The sequence below is a fragment of the Anolis carolinensis genome, chromosome 1 (genome assembly GCF_035594765.1).
Source record: "Anolis carolinensis isolate JA03-04 chromosome 1, rAnoCar3.1.pri, whole genome shotgun sequence".
Classification (NCBI taxonomy): domain Eukaryota; kingdom Metazoa; phylum Chordata; class Lepidosauria; order Squamata; family Dactyloidae; genus Anolis; species Anolis carolinensis.
In genome coordinates, this window is record NC_085841.1 from 27937790 (window position 1) to 27960923 (window position 23134).

The window sequence follows — 23134 nt, forward strand, 5'->3', positions numbered from 1 at the left end:
CTTTGGAAGACGTGATAGGACATCCGGAAAAGATGGTCAGTCCAGTGAAGTTGATGGCTTCAATGCCACGATTCAATGTCGGGACTGCCTTTCATCTGGAAATGTATGCCCTCATTGCAAAAGACCATGCAGATCCAGAATAGGTCTCTACAGTTACTTACAGACTCACCATGAGTAACAGCCTATATTATGATGATATGGTTAGTGTAGACTCTTATTATGCAATTTAATGCCTTTTCAGACAGCATTATATGGAAGTGTAGATGGGGTCTACAAGGACAGCTTTATGGTATTATGTTCAGTTCTGAGAAAACTTGATAGCCTTCAGTACCTGGAGGGATGCAAGTAGAAAATGGAACAAGCTGGTTTTCTGTGGCTCCGGATACTGTAAAAACAGGCATATACAGAATAATTCAGAAGCAGAAAAACTTACATATTGTTTCCTATCGCCTCTGCCATGGACTTTGGTTTACAATTTGCCTACTTGTTGAAACTATCCCAGAAGTGCTTTTTCATATGTCAAAGTTGGCACAAAACAATGCTCCCAATATAATCAATAGTATTCAAAGTGGCATCTGCAGAAGAATTAGCAAACTCAAACTTTTTATTCCACCGCTGACGACTTATGAACAAGGAATCAGGGTATATATGTCCCCTTCATGCACGGCTGAAATATTTGCTTTGACCACGTGATTTGAAAGTTGATCTAATACACTAAAGTCAGGAAGATTAACACAAAGCTTTAAAATATCAGAGGCACCCCCAAAGACAAAAAGTACCACCATATCATTTTGATTATTTTTATTATTATTTTTAAATCTTCAACTTTTTTTCTGCCATGAGACAGGAATGCATGATAGTTAGAAATGGCTCAAATGTCTTCACATGACACTCTTAAATCATATTTCATTCACAATTTCCCCCCAGAATGTCTACAGTTAACACAACCCCATCCATTATCATGGATTTAATTGTCCATCAAACAGTAGTTGCCAGCAATGGAAAGCTGTAAGGCTTTTTTCTATTCTTTTTGCATATTAGATTTTTTAAAAACCCTTAAACTACAACATGAGAAAAACCACAATTAAATTTCATTTTACATGGCAACTCCAAGGTTAATACATGTATCCAAGTAAAATGCATTGTTTCATGATATTCAGCAAGACTGTAAGAGAGCTCTGTGCCACTGGTGTTAATTAGAAGTACTGCAGCTCACTAGAAGTTTTTAGCTTTAATGTACTCTTTTCAAAGGATGGCATCTAACTTGTGTCTCTCAAACTTCAGAAGACTGCTGTCAGAGGAATGGAGAACATCTTCTGGCTAGGCACAAAAAGAGGATTTCAAAGCAGAGGGTATTTGAGGTGTGGGAATGATTGAATGTTATACCTTAACCTTTTCTTCTAGTACAGGGATAGACAACTATGGGGGGTTTAAGGACCGATTTATCTGCCCAGACATCACTGCAGGCTGCCCCCCTTCCAACCCAAAGGCTTTGTTGTCTTCTGGAGTCTCTTTCATTATAGTGATAGAAAATTACACTCCATCAATTCTGTGCAGGACGGGTTATTTTCATATGTTTTGTTTTGTTATTTGGGGAAAAAACTGTACAAAAACCTCACTTAAAAATCCTGGAGAATAGGGCACGGGTGAGAGACTGCAGAGGCCACAAAACTGAGGTCCAAGAGACACATGCAACCCACAGGTTGCTCACCAATCCTAGTGAATGCCTAGTTAGATCCCATGTGATGCCATAATTAATGCCACCCACTGACAATTATTTGGCAAAGTGAGCAGTCACATAAAAGAGCTTTCTAACACTGTTACTATTTAACAGTATAGTTTAAGAAAAAACACAGAACAGATGGGTTGCTTGGAATCCACGTCTCTCTCTATTTGAAGAGAATTATTTTGAGGTTTTCCAGAATGGATGTAAACAAGAGGCAATTATTTCTTCCTCTCCCTCTTGCTCTCTTTCACTCACTGTGTCTGTCCTTTGGGAGTCCAATTGAGTTTTCAATGTTACCAATGATGAATAGATTAGATTACCTGATCTGAAGCATTTACTCCTGAGAAGATACTAGAAGGGAATGACAGTTCTGATGCACTTTGGAATGGCACAATCACGTAAACGCTTGCACACTTAAGACTTAAACAAACTCATCCAACGTTCCTAAACATAACTTCTAACTAAATGCTAAAATGTCAGCACAATTTAAAAAACTTATGAACTCAAAACGTAAAGAAGTAGGAATTTTCTTGAGCAAATAGTTTTACATGTAGGAAACTCTAGGTTCTTTAGAAAAAATGTAGCTGACAGGGTTTTTTTAATTGTATTTTAATTTTTTTTCCCCAAATGAAAAAAATAAAATGCCATGATATCCTATAACTGGCCAGATCCAGCCATCACAGAGCTGCATGGCTTATAAATTGGGGCAAGGGAAAGAAACAAACTCACACATGCGCACGTACACACACACATACACACACACACACAAATGAAAGAAAATCCCCATATATCCAACATAATCCAAGTAAATGAGACATTTATATTACAGCTATTAAAAAGGAGGCTGTAAAAAAGAGCCTATTTGATTTTTTTGTAAATCTTTTTGTCATCTCTAAAATAACTTTTTTTGTGACTGATTAATTAGTTTAATCCCCAAGCACCAGATTTCACAATTAAATGGTATTCCCCTAATATTTAGCCCCTTGTTGAGGAAACAAGTTGTATCAGAAGGCCAAGTTTTAACTCAAGAAATTAGAAGTTTTGTCATCATGCAATCAAGTCAGTTCATGTCAAAGTCACAGTAGGTATTCTTGAGTCTCAATGTGTCTAGACATGTAGCTACTTGAAAAGACGGTGGCCGTTGATTCAAAAACTAAGCAAAGCTTGCTGTCTTACGTTCAGTCTATTAAGAATCCCATCATTTGGGACCAATGAGGCCACATTCCAAAATATGAGTTGCCTTAGAACTAGCACACCTGGGAGCAGAGTGTGCAGAGGCTAGTAGAAATCGGTAGTGTTACAAAAAATGCATAGATGTTGAGAAGGCAGTAGGCACGGTGCATGCATATGGCTTTATTGAGATGGTGTTCTCTTCTCCTCTCCTTCTCTTTTTAATATAAAAACAGAAAGGAAAACTCCAAAGGAGTTTGTGCCTCAGATGCATTACATACTTGATGCTTCTTTTTGGTGTTTCTCTACCCACGCATTGCCCTCTCCTCGACATACTGCTGGAGTTAATCCCTCCTTCCCCATTTTCCTCAGACATATGTATCACACTTCTTTCTGACAGCATTTTCAGACTTATATTTAATCTATAATTACATTTTACTTACTATCCTCACCAGCTCTTGACTGGAATTGTCAAGGTGGGTCCCTACAATTGTTTGATGCATTGAAAACAGACAATCAGATTAAAGCCTTCAGTGGAAACCAGCAACTGGAGTGACTCCTGATTCGGAGCTGCTTCCCTTCCCCTACTTGAACCCAATTCCCCTTTATCAACGTATGCACATTGAGGGAAAAAAGTATAAAGACTGTCCCAAGCTGTTAAGACACTGGAGAGTTTTCTGACTGGTCATCCATAATAGTGGATTCACTCTGCTCTTCGCCAGTTTCATTGGATGTCTCTTCACAGTTTGGCTCACCTGGATCCAGACTGCTCCCCTCGCTTTGATCCTCATTCTGCTCTTCATTGGCTTCCATGGTTTGCTCCAGATTATTTACCAACGATGTTGGTGAACCATCAGTTACACTTTCAATGGTGGCTATTTCATCAAATGGCTGACTAAGAGGAACAGGGGTGCTTGGATGTACTAAGCTTTCATTGACAGCCATGGAGGCTTTGGGTGTGCCCATTTCTACTGCAATGTCATTCTGTGGCAAAGCTACTTTCTCAACAAGTCTCCACTGAATGATACTCATATCTTTGCCTCCAGTTGAAATCAAGTGACTGTCATTATAAGTGAAGCTGACATTTGTCACATGGCTGCTATGGGCACTGTATTTATGACTCGGGGCCTGTTAAAACAAAACCAGGAAATTAAAATCTGCACTGGAAGCATCATATCATAGAGAGCACATAACATAGCAACTCAACTAATTTACCCAAGAAAAGAACAATGCTTTCCCCAGCCACTTTTTCAATCCCCTCAAGCAAAATTCAATCCGGCTGTATGCTGTCGTGGCATACAGATCTTTATGTGTATTTAAATTTATATAAGCTGTACTGACATGGTGTGCTATGTCCTGGTGGTGTTGGTATGTGCAAATGTTCAAATTACTAAAGAAGTTTTACTGGTGGAATAACTGCATAAATCTCATGGGGTGCAATTGGTCCCATTTTTTAGAACTCTGAAGAATTATTTTGTGGACTAATACTCCCAGTATGCTTCATCAAGCAAGTGGTTAGTCTGCTTAGAAGATTCGGACAATTGTTCAAAATAGCTCTTTCAAACTCTATCCACTACTATTATAGCTTCTTTCTTGAATACAGAAACAATCCAAGTTCTTTAGCAAACCAAAGCAAAAATTCCCCAGCTGGAATCATATTGTATTTTCTACACAACAGATGGCAAGAATCACAACTACAATGTCCCCCCCCCCCCCTCCTGGACCCCTTTCTACCATCCTCCTTGAAACTGGATCACCCAGACTTGCCTTTGCTTTGGAGCAAGGATACTGAAATAGATGGACTTTACAAAAGTCATCAGCAACTGCTATCACTTTCCTGTTGTGAGACCTGATAAGAGCATTTATATCTGTTCCATCCGATCCTTCAGGCCACACTCCTGCAATATGGGAAAGTAAAAGAGTTAAAGGTGTCCTCCTATTGACACGAGAGTGGTGAAAAAGAAATGTTGTTGTGAGGATAAAATAGGTGGTAGAAAACCATGTACAGTATTCCTTCACTACTTCGCGGTTCACTTTTTGCGGATTCGCTATTTCGTAGTTTTTCAATAAATTCTAAAAGACTATTATAAATCATTAAAAAATTACAATTTACAGCCTAAGGAAGGAAGGAAGGAGAAGCCAAAGGGAGAGAAAAGGAGCCCAAGCGGCAACAGGAGGAGAAGGAGGCAATTTATCAATACACGATTGGTTGATAACGACTTAAAACAGTGTATAACTGTTAAAATAATGTATAAATATTAAAATAAATATAGTGTCCCTACTTCACGGATTTTCACTTATTGCGCGTGGTACTGGAACCTAACCCCAGCGATAAGTAAGGGAACATTGTATTCCTTGAGCTCATGGAATGAAAGACATGATATACAGTAAATGTAACTAATTCAATAAACAAAAAGCTACTACTCACCAAATACTTGAAATCCCAGCACACACGTGTATGTTATCCAATCTATGTCCTTACACTCCGAACGATTCCTCATTAGTTTACAACCGGCTGGAATGTCCCCTTTATAAAAGATGCATAATAGGTAGTAGAATTCCAATAAGTACAAAGCAGTCAGTTACAGGAGAAAGGGTTATACCGTTATGTTCAAGTTTCAGTAAATAATGCCTGAAAAGAGTTTATGGACCCAATAGCTATACATGGTGAAGCAGGTATTTAAACCCTGATCCCTGAGTGCCAGGTCCAACACTCAAACAAGTACACCACATTGGCTTTCAAAGTAGAAATACAGAGTAGAAAGTGGAATTAGAGAGCTACAACTGTGTGGTGTGAAAGGGTCCCTGGTGCAGTGTCCTACTGGAATTATCCCAAAAACACTTGTTTCATACTGCATTCCTTTCTGGTCCTTTTCTAGGCTTTCAGAATTTACCTTGGCATTCCCATTTTTCAGAGAACTGCAAGTATGGAACAATCAGCAGGCAAAAGTAAGTTAAATACTGGGGGTTAGAAGCAAGTTCTATAAAAGATGCCAGAAATACTTTTGCCGTGTGATTGTTTAAAGAAAGCTGAAACCTATCCATCCCAAATCGGTGCACTGTTAAGACTGAACATTTTTCTCACACTTCATTTCTAACACAGACTGCTAAAACAGATGAAAAAGACATAGAGTCTAACCAGCTTCCTGTCATTTAGTTCCAGCAAAACCTAATACAACAACAAAGAAAGGCGTGTGAATTCTATATACTGTATTCCAAATAGAAAAATAACACAAAATGCCCTTTGAGAAATATATAACCAGGGCAGGGGCCCCTTAACAATAACGTAAAAAGTGAGTAAACTTTTGTTTGCGGGTTTCAGAGTCATTCCACAGAAATGTCCCATGCCAGGTTTCCACAGATAGCAGTAAATTGAGAGTAAAAATTCCAACAATCCTATTCTCATCTTTATATGTATGCAAGATCATATGTAGAAAGGAATTTTCTGAAAGTCACAGACAGTTTAGGGCATTGTATATCCAAACCGCTTTGGGGAGATAACATGAATACATAAATATAATAATAATAATAATAATAATAATAATAATAATAATAATAATAATAAACAACCAGCACTCTTAAATTTTGTCTGGGGACTGCTACCTGCATGAGATACCTGCGAGTTATACAAACTGAGTATCCCTTATCCAAAATGCTTGGGAGCAGAAGTTTTGGATATTTTCAGAGTTTGGAATTCTTTTAGTTACATATACAGTAGAGTCTCACTTATCCAACATAAACGGGCTGGCAGAACGTTGGATAAGCGAATATGTTGGATAATAAGGAGGGATTAAGGAAAAGCCTATTAAAAATCAAAGTAGATTATGATTTTACAAATTAAGCACCAAAACATCATGTTATACAACAAATTTAACAGAAAAAGTAGTTCAGTACACAGTAATGCTATGTAGTAATTACTCTATTTATGAATTTAACACCAAAATATCATGATTTATTGAAAACATTGACTACAAAAATGCGTTGGATAATCCAGAATGTTGGATAAGCGAGTGTTGGATAAGTGAGACTCTACTGTATGTACATAATGAGAATACAGAGTAATACACAGACTTCATTAATTTTTCATATATATATAGCCTGAAGGCAATTTTACTCATATTATTTTTCATAATGTTGTGAATGAAACAAGCTATTGGAAAGCATAGGTGTCACTAAGTTAGCCACCCATGTGGACAATTTTATATTTTGGAATCTGAGATAAGGGATGCTAAAATTGTGTTTCTGATTTCCTCATGAGTAGCAGCAACTTTACTCTCCACAAAACCAGAGTCTTGTGACACATTAAAGAGAGCATGAACTTTTTGAGAACCTTTGACCAATTCATTAGGTAGTGATGTTACCCAGAATTTCAGGTTTATTGCTGTGTGCCGTCAAGTCAGTTCTAACTTATAGTGACTCAGTCACTGGACTTTCTTGGTAAGAATTTTCTGAGGGAGTCGCCTTCAGTGTCCCTCGGAGATTTAGGAGAATGTAACTTGCCTAAGGTTACCTAGTGGCTGAGCAAGGATTCGAATCCTGGTCTCAGAGTAGTAGTCCCATGTTTTACTACTGCACTGTGCTGGCTCTGAATCTCAGGTACGTTCACAAATACAGTGCTGTGAAATCCAGAATCTTTTGGCTTAATTATTCAAGATTTAGCCAAAAAAAAATATAAGAGATCATCTGAAGCAACAGCCAAGTAATGGTCCAACTACGTTAGTACTATACTGTGTACCCTGACAGGCAGTGACTATAATCTTATGATCTTTCAAACTGAGATATTACAGAATGAGCTCCAAATTGCAGGTGCCTCCTAGTGAAAGTGCTGGGGATGGTAAAATAGTAGAGAGAGGTCAGTTCTCTAATCCATGGGACCAAACGTAATTCACATAGTGGGTATTACATGTGTACATGGCAACTCACCCTTCTCCTGCCTTGGGTGGGCCTGGTTAGATCCTTAAATTGGTGTTACTTTATTACTGTCTCACCAGTTTGGTTTTACATCCTGGGTGCCTGCAATTGCACGCCAAGAGGATGAACTGGAAATTTGAGTGTCAGTCAAGTCATTTTTTTAACTTATGGGATGATCAAATCACTGGCCAACTAAAAGGACTAATGGATAGCAAGCCTGAAAAATGTGTGTGACCATTAAGCTGACTGCAACCCACACCTATGTGGTGGGATATGCAGCTGCAACAAGATCTAACATTTTTTGCAGGGGAGAAAGACAATTGGCAAGAACAGAATGTTTAGTGAAGTGAAGTGTGGCCCACATATTCCCCTTCTCAAGTTTGTGGTCCCTTCAGCCAGCCATACTGGCAATATGTGCGAAATTTCCTTTGAAATCTTGTTTTAAGAGAGAATTGCTGCCTCAGAAACTTGATTCTCCTTCAAAATGAAGTACATACTCCCTGTGCATCTTGTATTTGAAGATATTGCTGCACTAGAAACTTAATTCTCCTTCAAAATGAAGAATAATATTCTCATACCACACCACTGAATTTTAGTGGTACAACAGCAAATTGCAGCTTCATAGTGATGTATCATCCCCACCTGCCCTGTTTTGCCCTAGTGCAGTCACAAGTTGCATCAGCTTACAAATTGTGCAAGTCTACTCATGTACAATTGAGTTTCTAAGGAAAAGTGCTAGATTATTATGATTAGGATATCATGTTTCAGTGTCAGCAAGTGTCTGCACCAGTAACTGCCAATTTGGCAAGTGTGTATATCATTTCCAAAGCTGCAAACCAGCTTCCTGACACATCACACACCAGCACTACTCTTCCCGGTAGACTGTTAAACTGATTGATGCCTTGCAGAGATGTTGGCTATATTTGGAAATGCCATTAGGTGAGGAAGAAGCTTTGAACAATATCGAAAGGTCAAATTACAGAAGGTCATGCCCAGATCCCCTGTCAGCAAATGGTTTGCGCCAATAGCTCAGCTTGCATCAGCTTTCATCCTCACCAGCCACTCCTGTTTACCATTTGTGATTGTTCAGGCAATTTTCGAGGTTGGAAAGAATTACAGCCTTGTACTCACAGTATAATATTTCGTAGTCTCCTGAGTTTGACATTATGTACTTGTTATCCGGAGACCAATCAAGGTGCGTAATATAGCTGGAATGTCCCTAAAAACACAGAGACACAAAAAGATATAAGGTATCATAATTCTAGTTAACAGTCAGAATTACCTCCCTCTGCTTCCTGCTAAAAGGTTAATCTCAACAAAAAGAGACAACAGATTGCATTAATGTACACAGTTCAGCTCTTCTTGTATTCCTTCCATCAGTGAAAATGATACAGAAAAATTCCAACAATTCCTGTACTGATTCATATATTTGCAGGTTGAGATGTATTCTGCAAAAAAAAAATCATACATTGTTGTTTTGCACAAAATAACATTCCTAATATTAACTAATGTTTAGTTAGGTCCATGAGGTCACAAAGAGTTGGAAACAACTGAATGAATAAACAACAACGATGTTTATTATTATATTGTATTAATTAATTAATTATAATGATAGGCTCATAAAATGTGTATTTTATTATTCTCCTGTACAGAGAATGCTGTTTCTTAAAAAAAAACAATCACGTGTGAATTTTGTGAAGAATAAGTCCTGAGCGGTTAATAAGATTTGAAAACAGCACGATTTTCATAATCTTTCTCACAAAGGGAAGAAAACTAGTAAAATAACTCATTGCTTGCTTTGAGAAGAAAATTAATGACAAAGTACACCTTTAATGTTGACAAGACCTAAAGGACCACAACTGTCAGCATCATTAAATTAAATGGATGGCCATGAATGGGGCATACAGAACTATAAATTGCATTTATCTTTACAAAGTCCCGCTGTTCTAATTATTACAGACAAGCATATTTACATATGGAAGTTTGGCCCAGTAAAGGACATAAAATGTAGTCACTTGCCACTTTGCAGCCCCCTGTATAAAAGAAGCAAGCAAAATGCAATTTCCGGGCATAATATGGTCCCTAAGGTCATTTTTGTAACCCCACAATGCACAAAATGCCACCAAAAGTTATCTATGGTGTGTGGAAGGCATTTCCACCATGTTTGGTATTTATACAAAATAATTCCCCCAAAATAATTCATGGAGAGCTAATGTGCCCCCCAAACATTCCGCAATACCCCCATACACATACTAAAATCTGAAGTATTGTTGTACAGCAAATTTGGACATAATACTGAAGCCACGCTTGCATGCTTCCTCCTCTTTTTCCCATCTCTTTCACATATAATTAAGTTGTAAATCGTAAGTTTGTCAAGCCATGCTCTGGTTTGTATAAGGATGTAATTGCAGACTTAAGATCTGCTGCTAGATCAGAAGAGGGGAAGCACGGAGCTGGAAGGCATGCTGCAGGATTAAAAAGAAGAAACCCCCACATAATCTCCCCCTCCCCCAGTTTCCTCTCTTATTCCTGCACTTGGATTTTTATGAAGCTGGAAGCCAAAACTAACAGGGAGGGGGTGGGAGGGGGGAACAGCCATTTACAAGACCCTGCCAGACATTTGGCAGCTGTTAAAATTCCTGCGAGAGACAGAGAACACAGAAAAGCAATTGGAAAGAAGCTCTTCTGTGCTGGAATATCCCTTCAAGCAAGTAACTATGACAGGAAAGATCCAAGCTTTACATTGTGGAATATAAATAGTGGCGTTTTACATTCCATTAAGGATAAAAAAACCCTCTGGAAAACAAAAACTCCCTTCGACAGCTACTACAGTAGAGCAGACATTTTTACACTTTGCTTTGGTCATCCTGTACACTTAGTGAGAATAACAACATAATTAAAAGACCTCTGAACAATAAAAACATGCAAGCTGTTTTGTTTCCAACAGACTAGTTTATGCTGAAAACAAAACAAAAAACCCCCAAAGCTTGCAGAAGAAAGGCCAAATATTAGATCCATTCTTCTGGCCATTGAACTCGGCCTCAGGGTGAAGATGAAAAACTGAATTCAAACTGTGGTATGTATTACTACCTATGAATACTACAATGACAGAAAACCCATTAAAGCAATAGAATATACATAGGTGACAACTTAACAAGTTCATTCAATCAATGGGTCCATGGTGGTTGGAATTAACAACTATATTTAAATTAATCGCAGTGGTTCTCAACCTGTGGGTCCCCAGGTGTTTTGGCCTACAACTCCCAGAAATCCCAGCCAGTTTACCAGGTGTTAGGATTTCTGGGAGTTGGAAGGCCAAAACATCTGGGGATTCACAGGTTGAGAACCACTGAGTTAATGGTTGATCTCCATTTTTGAAGAAAAATCATACTGAACTACTGCCACGTGTCTGTTTGATCTAGTCTTCTATGTGTGTACAGTGTGAAGAATATGGTAAGGGTTTGAAAAAGGAGTATGGAGATAAAGCCATTATGGTACAAAAGTACATGTGGTCACAGGACATACCTCCTTCTGGGCCCACTTCAAACTGATGCATTTAAAATGGAATCAAAATCCCACAACTGTACAGTCAGAAAAGGGTCAAAAAGAACAGCCATGGACATATCCAATGGCACTGTAGAAAATGTAGTGTGATGAGGTGCTAGATCTCACTGACACAGAAGCCTGAAAACCTCAAAAAACAACAAACCCTAGGAATCCTCTGAATGGAGCCATGGCAATTAAAGTGGCATTAAACTGCTATGATTATGTAGCATGAAAGGGGAACCAGCATCAGAAATATTTTAATTATGTATTATCACATGTATGACTTAGGGTCTTGATCATTCTTAACTATCTAAGAAACACTTCTTCATGATGAGCTAGGGTTTGACTAAGAAATACAACATTTCACCCGGACATCATACCAACTTTTCCGTTATCTCCCTTATAAACTGGGATATAAAGCAAACTGGGGTTTCTGACATAGCCCTCTTTCAAACGCCGTTAGAAAGCCAGGCTTTGAAACAGAAATTTTCTGGTTACCTATCGCAGTGTATGGAAATCTCACACTTCATGGGTGAACTGCTCTGCACTGACAATTTTCTATTCTTCTGCTTGAATAAGGGTTTGTAAGGTGAACCTGAAGTATACAATTGTGCTCTGGATGCACATTCCAGATTTTCATTCCACTTCCTCAGCATACAAAACAAGATTTAAAAAATGGAACAAAAGAAGATGCTGGAGGGCTGAGTTAAAACAGAACTCCATGTACTGGGCCAATTTCTAATATGAATACAACAATACATAAAAGCTGCACCCTAAAACAGCCTTTCCGGACATAAAAAACATCCACAGAAGTAGCAATTACAACAATGGGAATTGAAATCATTGGGATTTCGCTTTGTTTAAGGAGCTTCAGGTACAACTTAATGAGCTAACCAGAAAATCAACAAGAAAACAATTTAGAGTTTATGGGGGAAATCACAGGCCTGAGAATGATTACTTCTTGGGCTCTGGTAGAACAATCCTGCAAAGCAGAAAAAAGGTTCTTTGTTTAACACAGGCCTGTTAAATTAGCAACTAGCAATGCTGACCATGGGCCACTAGTCAGGTGCTTGACAAGGTAACTCCAGCAAGTCACGACACATGTGAATCACATTAGAAGGATCACAGCCTTGGAGGTATGTTACAAGGGCAAAAAAACAAGGAATTGGTACATTTGGAGATCACAACTCCCCCAAAACCCAAACCTGCATATGAATCAGGTTGAGCTGGTGATTCGGGTGAAAGGGGGGGGGGCACAGTAGGCATGAGAAAGTGGTATTAAAGGGACACAGGATATGGGACAACGCTAGGTCCAGCAATCAAGAATTGTGTATGAAGACCAACCAGATGAAATCATTTGGTGTTCCAGAAGCTTCCTAATTCTTTTGGCTTTTATAGGAGGGTGAGACTAAGTAGGCTGGGGAAAAATACTAAATCAGTCTCAATTGTGGTTTACTATGAAGTGTGCAGGGCAGGAAATGAGCAGAAATCTCCAGCGCTATTGCCTTCATAATTCTCACCATGTCAAAATGATAGCAACCAAAGGATGCCAGTATTATGTGCTTATTTTTTCCACTGCCATCTTCCTCCTTGATTCTCTGCTTCTTCCGAAACTAAAGGGCCGACCAGCTGATTTATTTTTATCTTTGTTTTCTAGGGATAAGAACAGGAACATCTCCACTGAATACACCTCCAGCTATGCCAGGCTTCTTGTGTGACTTTTGATGGCTAAAAACTAGCCAATCAAAAGGAGTAATGCTACTCTGCCATCCCGCGAAATCTGCAAGACTATATTAATTTGAACTAATGTTAATAAAATTACCCTTTTAAAAACTCTTAAAACAAATAATTATGTGAAATTTGAAATTCTCCACAAGGGGGCAATAGATGCTAGAAATGTACAACCTTGCAGCCCTGTAACAAGCAGGGTAGGATAGTGTGGTCTAGTGATGAGACCACTGCAATGGGAGTAATTTGAATGGAAATTTCCTATGCGACTGTACAAAACTCATCTATTGGAAAATCAGAGGGTTCATCCCAAAGCGTAGTCTTAAATCACACAATGCAATCAGTTTACCGATTCTAGTAAATATGGTAATTTTAACTGCCAGAATACTGTATGAAGGGATCTAAGGAATGGTAAGGATCCAGCGTTTTATCATGCTATATAATCAAATAGAGTACTGAAATTAGGTGCTGCTCATTCACTCTGGGATATTTTGATTCCAAATATGTTTGGTATTTTTTTTTGTTATGTACCTTCAAGCTGACTCAAATTTATGGCAAACCTATACCAGGCTTCTATCAATCTTGGAAATATTTATTCAGAGGAGGTTTAGCACTGCCTTCCTGAGAGAATCTGACTCAAAAGCACTCAATAAACTAATGATTAAATGAGGATTTATTCAACATCCAACCCACAACACGATGCTGGTTCATTTGTTGTTTAATACACACTTGGAAAAGCAAGCCCACTGTCTTCTACTGAAAGGCTTGTCCCACTCCTGTGAAGAATGGTACAAGTATGTATCACAGACACAGACACAGACACACACACACACACACACAGAATCCCTTGCAAAGTTGTAATTCCCTTGAAGAAAACCTAGAAAAAACTTGTGGGCATCTATCAAAGCAATGCCATTTTATGTGGAAATGGGGAGTACTTACGTTTCAGGAAAAAACAATGAAGTATTTCTCTTAGACTACACTTCTGCAGTATATTAAGAAAAAAGTCCTTAAAACCCAAACTTTGGATTTCAAGTACAATGTCATGTATTAAAAGTCTACTGGAACATGATCAGAGGTATATTGTTGTCAAAGATTAATTCCAATTGACTGATGAGGTTCTGGGTTTAGATGCAGAAACCCATTTTTTGCATATTTAGAAGTTGCAGGCAGTTACACTTCTGCGTATGAGTACAGTGCATGGGAAAAATTTTAAAGCAGCAATGTGCTTGGCACACTGAGAAAGAGAGTGAAACAAGGCTGAAGTCTCACTTTACAAAATCTTATTACTGAGACTAATTTAGGAGGCATGAATACGTACAGTGCACTTTCCGTATCTGCTGTACTTCCTTCCATTTTCTGTTACCGTGTAGAGGTAAATGAAGTTGTCATGGGATCCAACAGCAAGTAATGTGCCATCTGCAATGCAAATTGGAGACAACTGTTATGTTAGGTGACCCACAGCTGATACCAGCCCTATTTTACCAGGTTTTACCTTTCCACATACAAAGCAATTGAAGGAGGTGGTAATAACATAAGAACCAAAACAGAGGTCCTTCATCTAGAATGCCTATGCCGTTCTCATGTTGGCTCTGGGTAGAAAGCTGACAAACTAACAGATATTTTTGTACTGATGTCATTTCTGACCACCAGGTGAATTTCTTTTTTTCATTTCTGAATGTTTTATTTAACTCATGAACTCACTGATTCCGGTGAAAATACAACACAATTGTAGTTCTTAATTTCTATACAATACACATTTTACTAATAATGATACACTTCTTTAAATATTAGCACATAACTGAATTGGGCTGTTTAGATACATTAAAAACTTTGTAGTCCTCAAGCATAACTTCTTTTTACTAGAGAAATTAAAGCACATATTTTGAAAGAGGTAAGCACCGTAAATTGCCTACCTACTGTGTAGCGCATCACCGAAAGCTGCTCGTTGCCATCCGTATGGATTGAAACCAAATCTCTTGTTTCAGCATCCAGAACAAACCACCTGTTGAGAAGCCACAGAAGGGAAGCATTCCAGAAAAAGTAACCCAAGTTATGAAGAAGATTGGTTCTGAAGATTTGTTCTTAAGTTGAATTTGTATGTAAGTCAGAACAGGTACATTTTAAAAGTGTAATTCCAGCCTCTCTCTCTCTCTCTCTCTCTCTCTCTCTCTCTCTCTCTCTCTCTCACTTCCTGTTGTCTCACCCCCGTTCTTAACTATGAGTCATTTATAAGCCATATGTTTGTAACTCGGGGTCTGCCTGTACATCAGACAGACCAACTAAGTGCTTAATTTAGATGCATATAGGTATATTTTCTCCATCTACTAAGTGTAGAAAAAGAATTAGATCTATATCCCAGGCTGCTGCATATGAGAAGGATGCCACCAGAGGATCACTTTGAAGCTACCATTAATTTGGTCCACTGATTTGCAAAGTATGTTTTTTTTATAAAATAGAAGACAAACAACATTGGACATTGTAACTCAGTGCTTCAAGCTTTGTAAGGCCATCTATCTCAGCTACCACAATGCAAAATTAAAACTGTGGACAACAACAAAACACTTACCATGACAATTTAAAATCCCGCCATGAGGATGATTCAAAGTTACACTTGCAAAACGAAGTCACCTCTCTCTCTTTCTTTCCTTTCTAAAAAGCCAAGTCTTAAAACCAGATATCTGGAAAATGGCCTATGCTAAATGGCTTAAAACCAATTTGTGGTTACAGGACCACATGAAAGACATAAAACATGAAGCAGCTCAACATACCACCACAGCTTGTGAAAATGCTGTGCGTAATATGGATGGAACCAGTGGAAAACATGGCTGAAATGTTTTTGTTGGACAGCAGCAGAAACTGCTTTGAATAACATCACTGGGGGAAACATACACATACAAATGTGGGTTTCACCTATGGCAACTTCTGCTCTACAGCTGGATGACTGATTGGTTTCAGCATGTTCCTTTGGTATTGAATTGCACTAAAACATCAGGTTTTTTTAAATGCCACCCAGAGTGAAGGAGCCCCTTTTTGGGCTGCCACTCCCCATATGTATAGAGACAAAGCTGGGACAAGCATGCTCCATTTCTCGGTGTGTTAACTTAGTGCAGCTTGCCAAGCAATAGGCAGTGCCGTGAAATCTGTGAAATCTACTCAATAGTGACAGGATCGAGTCATGAAGCAAAGTCCCATTTTGGACCATTGAGATTCCTATATGAAAGGCAGAACTTCCCAAAATACAGAAAGTCATCCTTCCTTGCTTGAAGATTTGCTCTCTTGTGATCCAGAATGGCCATTTGAGCTAATGTTCTTGTTAAGCTCATGCTAGGTCCTGCTAACTGTTACCGGTTCATTAAGTGACAGTTTGGAGCCTGGAGTGGAAAATGTTTTGATTCAATTGCTTCTGCCTTTTTATTTCTCACAAAACTCTATATTACAGGGAGTAGATGCTGGGAGATGACAGCAAGTGGTTGAAGGAGAGGTGTGCAACACACAGAATTTCCTAGCCCCTACTTGCTTCAAGGACAATGGGAAAACTGCCCCATGACTATCACTGATGGAAGACTTAGCTAGTAGTCTGGTCTAGTCACCTTTTGTATATGGGTAGAAGGGGGCATTGTTCACCTTAGAGAGAACATTTTGGAAGTTGGTTCTATTAGGATAGGTGGCAGATTCACAAAGTGAAAGTAATTTATCAGTATGGATATCATTAGCATTGGCTAGTAACTGACATGTAAATACAGTGGCTACTGTCTTCAGTGTCATGCTACTTTATTTTTTAAACTGTCTTCATTGTACTTTTGATGCTGTCACAGGCCACTTACTAACTGCTGTTGTGCATAATTCTAGTAGCAGCTATTCTAGCTGTTCCATAGTTACTGCTAGGTAGTTATTTTAATCAGAAAGTGACAGATGTAGTTACAACCCTCTAGAATTATCAAGCAGAGAAAGAAAGGTGGTGTTAAAATTGTCTGTCTTTGGTCAAGTCACACTCTCTCACCCTCAGAGGGAGATGATGAAAACTTGGTTGGAATATATTGTGCAAAGAATACTCTAGGGTAGGTCACCATAAACTGGTGTTAACTTGAAGGCATATAAGAAATACAAAATAAATTACTTGCTGGAAACTATTTCTATGAATAGTTTGTTTGTTGCCATTAAACTGTGTGAGTTAAAATATAACAGATTAACACCTGCAGATTATTGCTTCACTTTATCCAGCCATCAGTCCAACCTGATATTATTTGAAAAGCTCCAGTAATTAGTTGCCTCCATTTAAGACAATCAACACTCAAGAGTCCTATTATTGGAGAAGACTGGAGCTCTTTCATATGCTTAACACATGCTAATAGAGAGCATGTCTCCGTGAGACAAATTTCCTGGATACTAAAATCCAGCAGTTCCACACGAGCTCCAATGGAGTTTTTATTACTACAGCTGGGTTTCACTTTGGGGAAACAGACATTCCTTGAAGAGCTCTCGTTTCCAAGTGAAAAAGTACAAAAGTACACAGCAAGCAGATGGTAAAAGTAGCCCAGTAAAATTGTAGCAGCCTGTGAAATGCTCAGCTTTGGTGCATTTTGTACATTTGAACCATAAAAGAGAATGGTCAGAGGGAACAACCTCCATCCCTCCCCGCACACACACAAACCAGCAGTAATGAAATAATAGGACTTTGTAGTTCAAAATTTTACTACAAATCTTTTGCACTTGATCCTGTAGTGTTGATGACTCAGTTTTGCTAAGCAAGTTTAGCATCTCAGCATAGAGCAAAAGCAACAAATATTTGGAGGGCTGGAGCTCGGTAGACAACACCATATAAATTTCTATGAGTGCTGTCCACAAATATCTAGATTAGTTTACACTGTACTGCATCTGCAGCATCACCCTCTCTGTGCTACATCCTCAGTACTCCTAGCATTTGGTTTCTTCACCCAACAAAATAAAGTATTTGTCTTCACAAAATTAAATACTGAAAAGATCATCTGATCAGAGGAGACATTTTTACTAGTTTTGGTCTTCCCAGGTTTACAGATGGGCTTTGAAATTTCCTTCCTCAGAAGGTTCTCTCCTTATTGTACATCAGTACAATAATTCCAAGAGAGATAATATCTTATTCCTTTGCTTAACCAGAAAAGAAATGTAAAAAGAAAGTTCAAAATTACCTTCCTGAGTGTGTGCCGATTGCTACCACTGTTCCACTTGGATGGAAATCAGCACAATGTCCTGGTTCCTGGAAGACACATTTTGGTCTCATGATTTGAGGGTGAAATCTAGAAACACTCACACAGATATTTACATAGTGTATTTCCCCACCTGGACCAAAAGAAGCAAAATGAAGTACATCTTACTGTTCCTGCTATAAAGCAACATACTCTGTGGTTCCTACTATATTCCTCTTCAACACTGTAACAAATTGAAGAACCACATTCCTCTCAATGAAATCATTCACCTGGCTGAATAATTGGATTAGTGTAATGCACCAACTAGTACTTCAGCCATCACAAATGACCGAACAACTGTTTTAATTCTCGGATTCCAGATGTCACAGAATACCATAGTTGATTGCTTTGCACCTCTCATGCTTCCATTCCCAATTTCAAAAGAGCCTACAAGGGCACATATACTGCTCAAAATCTCACATCACAACAGAGTTGGATGATTGCATTGTCCCTTAAGGACTGTATCTATTTTCCCTCATGAGTTTGCAAGACAGGGCTTTCTTGGTGGTTGCTCCAAGAAAGAAAACCATTAACCATATCATTGTAATTATTTCCAGTTTATTTTATTCAGGTGGACATTATTTCTCTACTTCAACTGGCTATAATCAAACTCAGTAGTGGTCTAAATCATAATTTTTTGTGAGTAGAGGGGCTCATCTCCCAAGTGTAGGCATCTTCTACAACCTGAACCATTTCGAGATGTCAAGAACTCAACGTGATTCCTTTTGTATAAAATTGTATTTTCTATCACTGAGCTATGGACTCTCTTCCAGATCAAAGAACAGGCATTGGTCAAGACCTGGAAAAAATAACTTGAATGCCCCAGCTGATAAAGTGGGCATTGTAGTTGAAAAACACAACTTGCCCAGACTTTGGTAGTTACTTGTTATGACTGACAGAAGTGCAACCAACAAGCTAAACTATGTCCAGAGGAGGAAGCATGGAAATCAAAACCCTTTGAGGAATAATTGAAGGAACTGAATATAGTTAGCTTGGAGAAGACATTTGAAACTGCATGGCAGGGGGTTGGACTAGAAGGCCCATGTGGTCTCTTCCAACTCTATTATTCTATGATTCAATAAAAGACAAGCTTGCCTTCTCCTGCTCCAAATAGTAGGACTGGCTCAATGGGTTCAAATTACAAGGATAACAGATTATGAATGAACATAGGGAAAAATTCCTGATGGTAAGAACTGTTTCATCATGGAATAGATGGCTTTAAAATATCCTTTGTTTTAAGCACAAATGCTTTGCTTGTACTAGGGTTCTAGTTAGCCGTGAAATTATCATACTTGGGTTGGACTACATCACTTTGGTCATCTTTCCCAACTGTATAACTCTACTATTGTATATTACTTATTATAAACAGCAAGATAACATAAAAACTCTACTTGATGATGTCCAGAAGCATCTCATAATCAAAAGAATGTTACGTACATCTAACAACCTGGTCCACTCAAGTGTATGGTCCACTGAGTTCCACATACAAACTTGGCGATCCTGAGCACATGTTAAGAACAGATCTTTGAAGGGATGTGTTCCCAGACCCCAGAGTTCATCTGTGTGACCCTAAAATTGAAATGAAATTGAATTATTAGACATATGCATAAGGTTATATAATAAACAAAAGCAATACAATACAGGGAAGGGAAATGAACGCACCTGTACTTCCACCTGGAAACCATCATTAAATGTTCCTCGCAAAATAAAATTTCGGGAAGTGCCCAGTATGAATTGATCTGCTTTGCCTTCTGCCACAGCTCTGATTGTTCCAAACTGATCTGGAACCTAAGAAATAACATTCTTTTAAACTATATACTGTAGACCTCAGAATGTAACAGCTATCATAATCTGACTCAAATTGGCTTTGATTATAACTCTACACCCACCAGGCAAATAATTCTGTTACGTACAAAAGGATGTTTTGCATATTTTAATTTGACATTTTTCATATTTACATTTTTCCCCTCCTGCCTTTGAAGGACTTGAATCATGTTATGCTATCAGATTGGTGATACAACGCTAGGATGACATTTGTTAACATGATCAAGGTCATATGTTCCATATTATGGCTTTGAACCCGGGTTTAAATCTCCACTAAACCAGGAATTTAGTTTCCAGGAATTGTAGCTGCGTTTGGTTTCTTGTGTTCTTAGAAACTCAATAGGCACTGTTAGCCAATGGCTCATGAAACAGCACCAGTCCAGGGACCACAATTTTATATATCACTGGACTTAAACACAAACTAATTCAGGGTGAGCAACATGTGACCCTTTTGAGTTTTTGGACTTCATGCCCCATTATCCTTCATTAGGGCCCGTTAAAGCTAGGACTCTGAGGTACTAGAGTCCGAATAACCGGATGGCCACCCACAAAATGAGGATGGTTATCCACAAACACTCTGTGCAGGCTAATCTATAGACAGGTTTCCCATGACTAATGAATACCTAAGGGAGGAAAACTGGGATTTTTCAGGGAGGCATACTGATCCACCCATCTCATACTAAGCACACTTAAAAGTATGAATTGGTCCTCAAAATGATCAATGATTTGTAAGTACCTTTGTTTTTGGGCCCTTGCTGTTACCCTTATTTTCCTACAGTTCCACTGCTTTTCTCAAGCCAAATCTTTGCTTTGGGGAAAAGCAGTAACAACAGGAGAACACTTCAATTCAGGACCATAGCCTGACCAACCCCTAACCCTCCCCCCCCCCCCATCCACGGCAACACTCCTGCTTCCATTTCTTCCTGAGCAGCAACTGACACAGAGAATTCAATTTCACTTTAAACATTATGAGGCTTTATTGCAATAATCAATGCAGCCAATGACATCTGCATGTACTAAGGGAGCCTCATGCAACTTCTTCCTCCTTGCAGTAAGACTGCTGGGACTAATGGCTAACAACCACCATTGTAATGTTTTTAGTGTTACACTGGGATCTTGGATATTCAGGTTCAAATTCTGTCTCCGGCATGAATATAACTGGGTGACTCTGATGCAGTTGTTTCCTCTGAATTTAACATCTCACAGGTAGTAGTTTTCCATGGAATTGCTAGGCAATATGTTCTAGCATTCAAAGACATAGTGAAACCTAGTAGCAGCTCTGAGAGTAATTGGAAAGAAGAAATATCTAGCAACTACCAATGTTTTCTTCAAAAGTAGCTACTAGACCTGCTTACCACCTCACGTTTTTAATAACAAAAATGTTGAGAACATTTTATTTGTGCTAGAAACACTGTGAGTGCAGTTCTTGACTGATTACTCTGATATAAGGTAACTAGCTGTGCCCGGCCACGCGTTGCTGTGGCGAAGTATGGTGGTATGGGAAATAAAGTATCTTATATTATCTGCTTAGAACTGGATTATATGAGGCCCCTTCTACACAGGTGTATAAAATGCACACTGAAGTGGATTATATGGCAGTGTGGAGTCAAGATAATCCAGTTCAAAGCACGATTCAAAATGGGTTATATAGCTGTGTGGAAGGGCCTTGAGTCTGCACTGCCATATGATCCAGTTAAAATCAGATAATCTGTATTTTATAGGCAGTGTGGAAGAGGCCTAAGTGAAGCCTAACTCTGCCTGTCCCCTGGGCTGAGTGGGTTGCTAGGAGCCCAAGTGGGAGGAGCTTAGCCTTCTAATTGGCAGCAATTGGATAAAAACAATTATTGCTCTCCCTCTAATTAGGATTTTATTTTTATTTTCTTTTTGTTGTATGAACGTAGAGGCATGGATGAGGGGTTGTGTTGCCAAGTTTAGTGTTTCTGGGATGTGTAGTTTTGTTGTTTTGTCCTAGGCCGAAATTTCATTACCCTTTTATATATATAGATATATTACAATGATATAAGGTAAAGGTTTCCCCTTGACATTAAGTCTAGTCATGTTCGACTCTGGGGGTTGATGCCGAAGAGCCAGTGTTTTCTGTAGACACCTCCAAGGCCATGTGGCCATTACCTTCCCGCCGGAGCGGTACCTATTGATCTTCTAACATTAGCATGTTTCCGAACTGCTAGGTTGGCAGAAGCTGGGGCTAACAGCTGGACCTCACCCCGCTCCCTGGATTCAAACTGCAGACCTTTCAGTCAGCAAGTTCAGCAGCTCAGCGGTTTAATCCGCTGTGCCACCGGGGGCTCCTCTACATTGATATATTTCCTCTGAATTTTATAAATGATAGAAGTGAAGGAAGGATGCTTTTTACCATCTATCTCAGCACATGTTATTTTAAAATATTATCTGGCATTAAATGTATGAACACAAACAAACAGCAACAGGCGTATGTCTAAGTTGCAATGAGAGAAATTACATTCCAGGTGTTACACTAAATTCTTTGGTACATACCATCTTTGAATAGTTCAAGGACTATTCTTGACATACAAGAATGTTAAAAACTATTTCTCAACCTACATTGGCAGGAAACAATGTAGCTTCGCCAAATTGCTTTCCTATATTTCTTACATTGAAAACTGTTTTTTTTTATAATAGGCTGCTGCTTTTATGCCAAGTGACATTGTGAGAGAAAAAACAAAACAAACAAAACCAGATTATGAATGTTTATCTTTTTGGAATGTATCTTTTGTATGAGCCTCCTGAACAGCTGCCAGATAGGTTACTGTTTTATTTTAACTACTATATTTTATTCAAAGAACTGGAGGGTTTGTTCAGCATTAAATAATGAGTACATACAGAGAATGTGGCATGTTAACAAAGAGAACAGGAAGATAAAAATCTGCACCACTCAGGTTACTATTTACAAAGCACAATGGTGAATTATATCCAGTTGGAATTCATTACTTCATTTTAGTAATTGTTTTTAAAGAATTCTCTTGAA

General features: G+C 38.6%; 1 protein-coding gene across 6 annotated transcripts in view; it reads right to left on the bottom strand.

Annotated features, from left to right (window-relative positions):
* Window positions 1-786: 786 nt before the first annotated feature.
* The window catches only part of eml4 (EMAP like 4), a 233205-nt gene continuing 210857 nt past the window's right edge, over window positions 787-23134 (bottom strand). For all 6 annotated transcript variants that reach the window (XM_062971588.1, XM_062971579.1, XM_062971567.1 and 3 more), the window contains 9 exons: window positions 19969-20094; window positions 19744-19875; window positions 18250-18317; window positions 14998-15086; window positions 14403-14500; window positions 8939-9026; window positions 5325-5423; window positions 4664-4794; window positions 787-4024 (listed from right to left, as the gene is read on the bottom strand). In XM_062971588.1, the coding sequence (XP_062827658.1) occupies window positions 3554-4024; window positions 4664-4794; window positions 5325-5423; window positions 8939-9026; window positions 14403-14500; window positions 14998-15086; window positions 18250-18317; window positions 19744-19875; window positions 19969-20094 (1302 nt within the window). In that variant the 3' untranslated portion in view covers window positions 787-3553. The remainder of the gene's footprint in view (window positions 4025-4663; window positions 4795-5324; window positions 5424-8938; window positions 9027-14402; window positions 14501-14997; window positions 15087-18249; window positions 18318-19743; window positions 19876-19968; window positions 20095-23134) is intronic.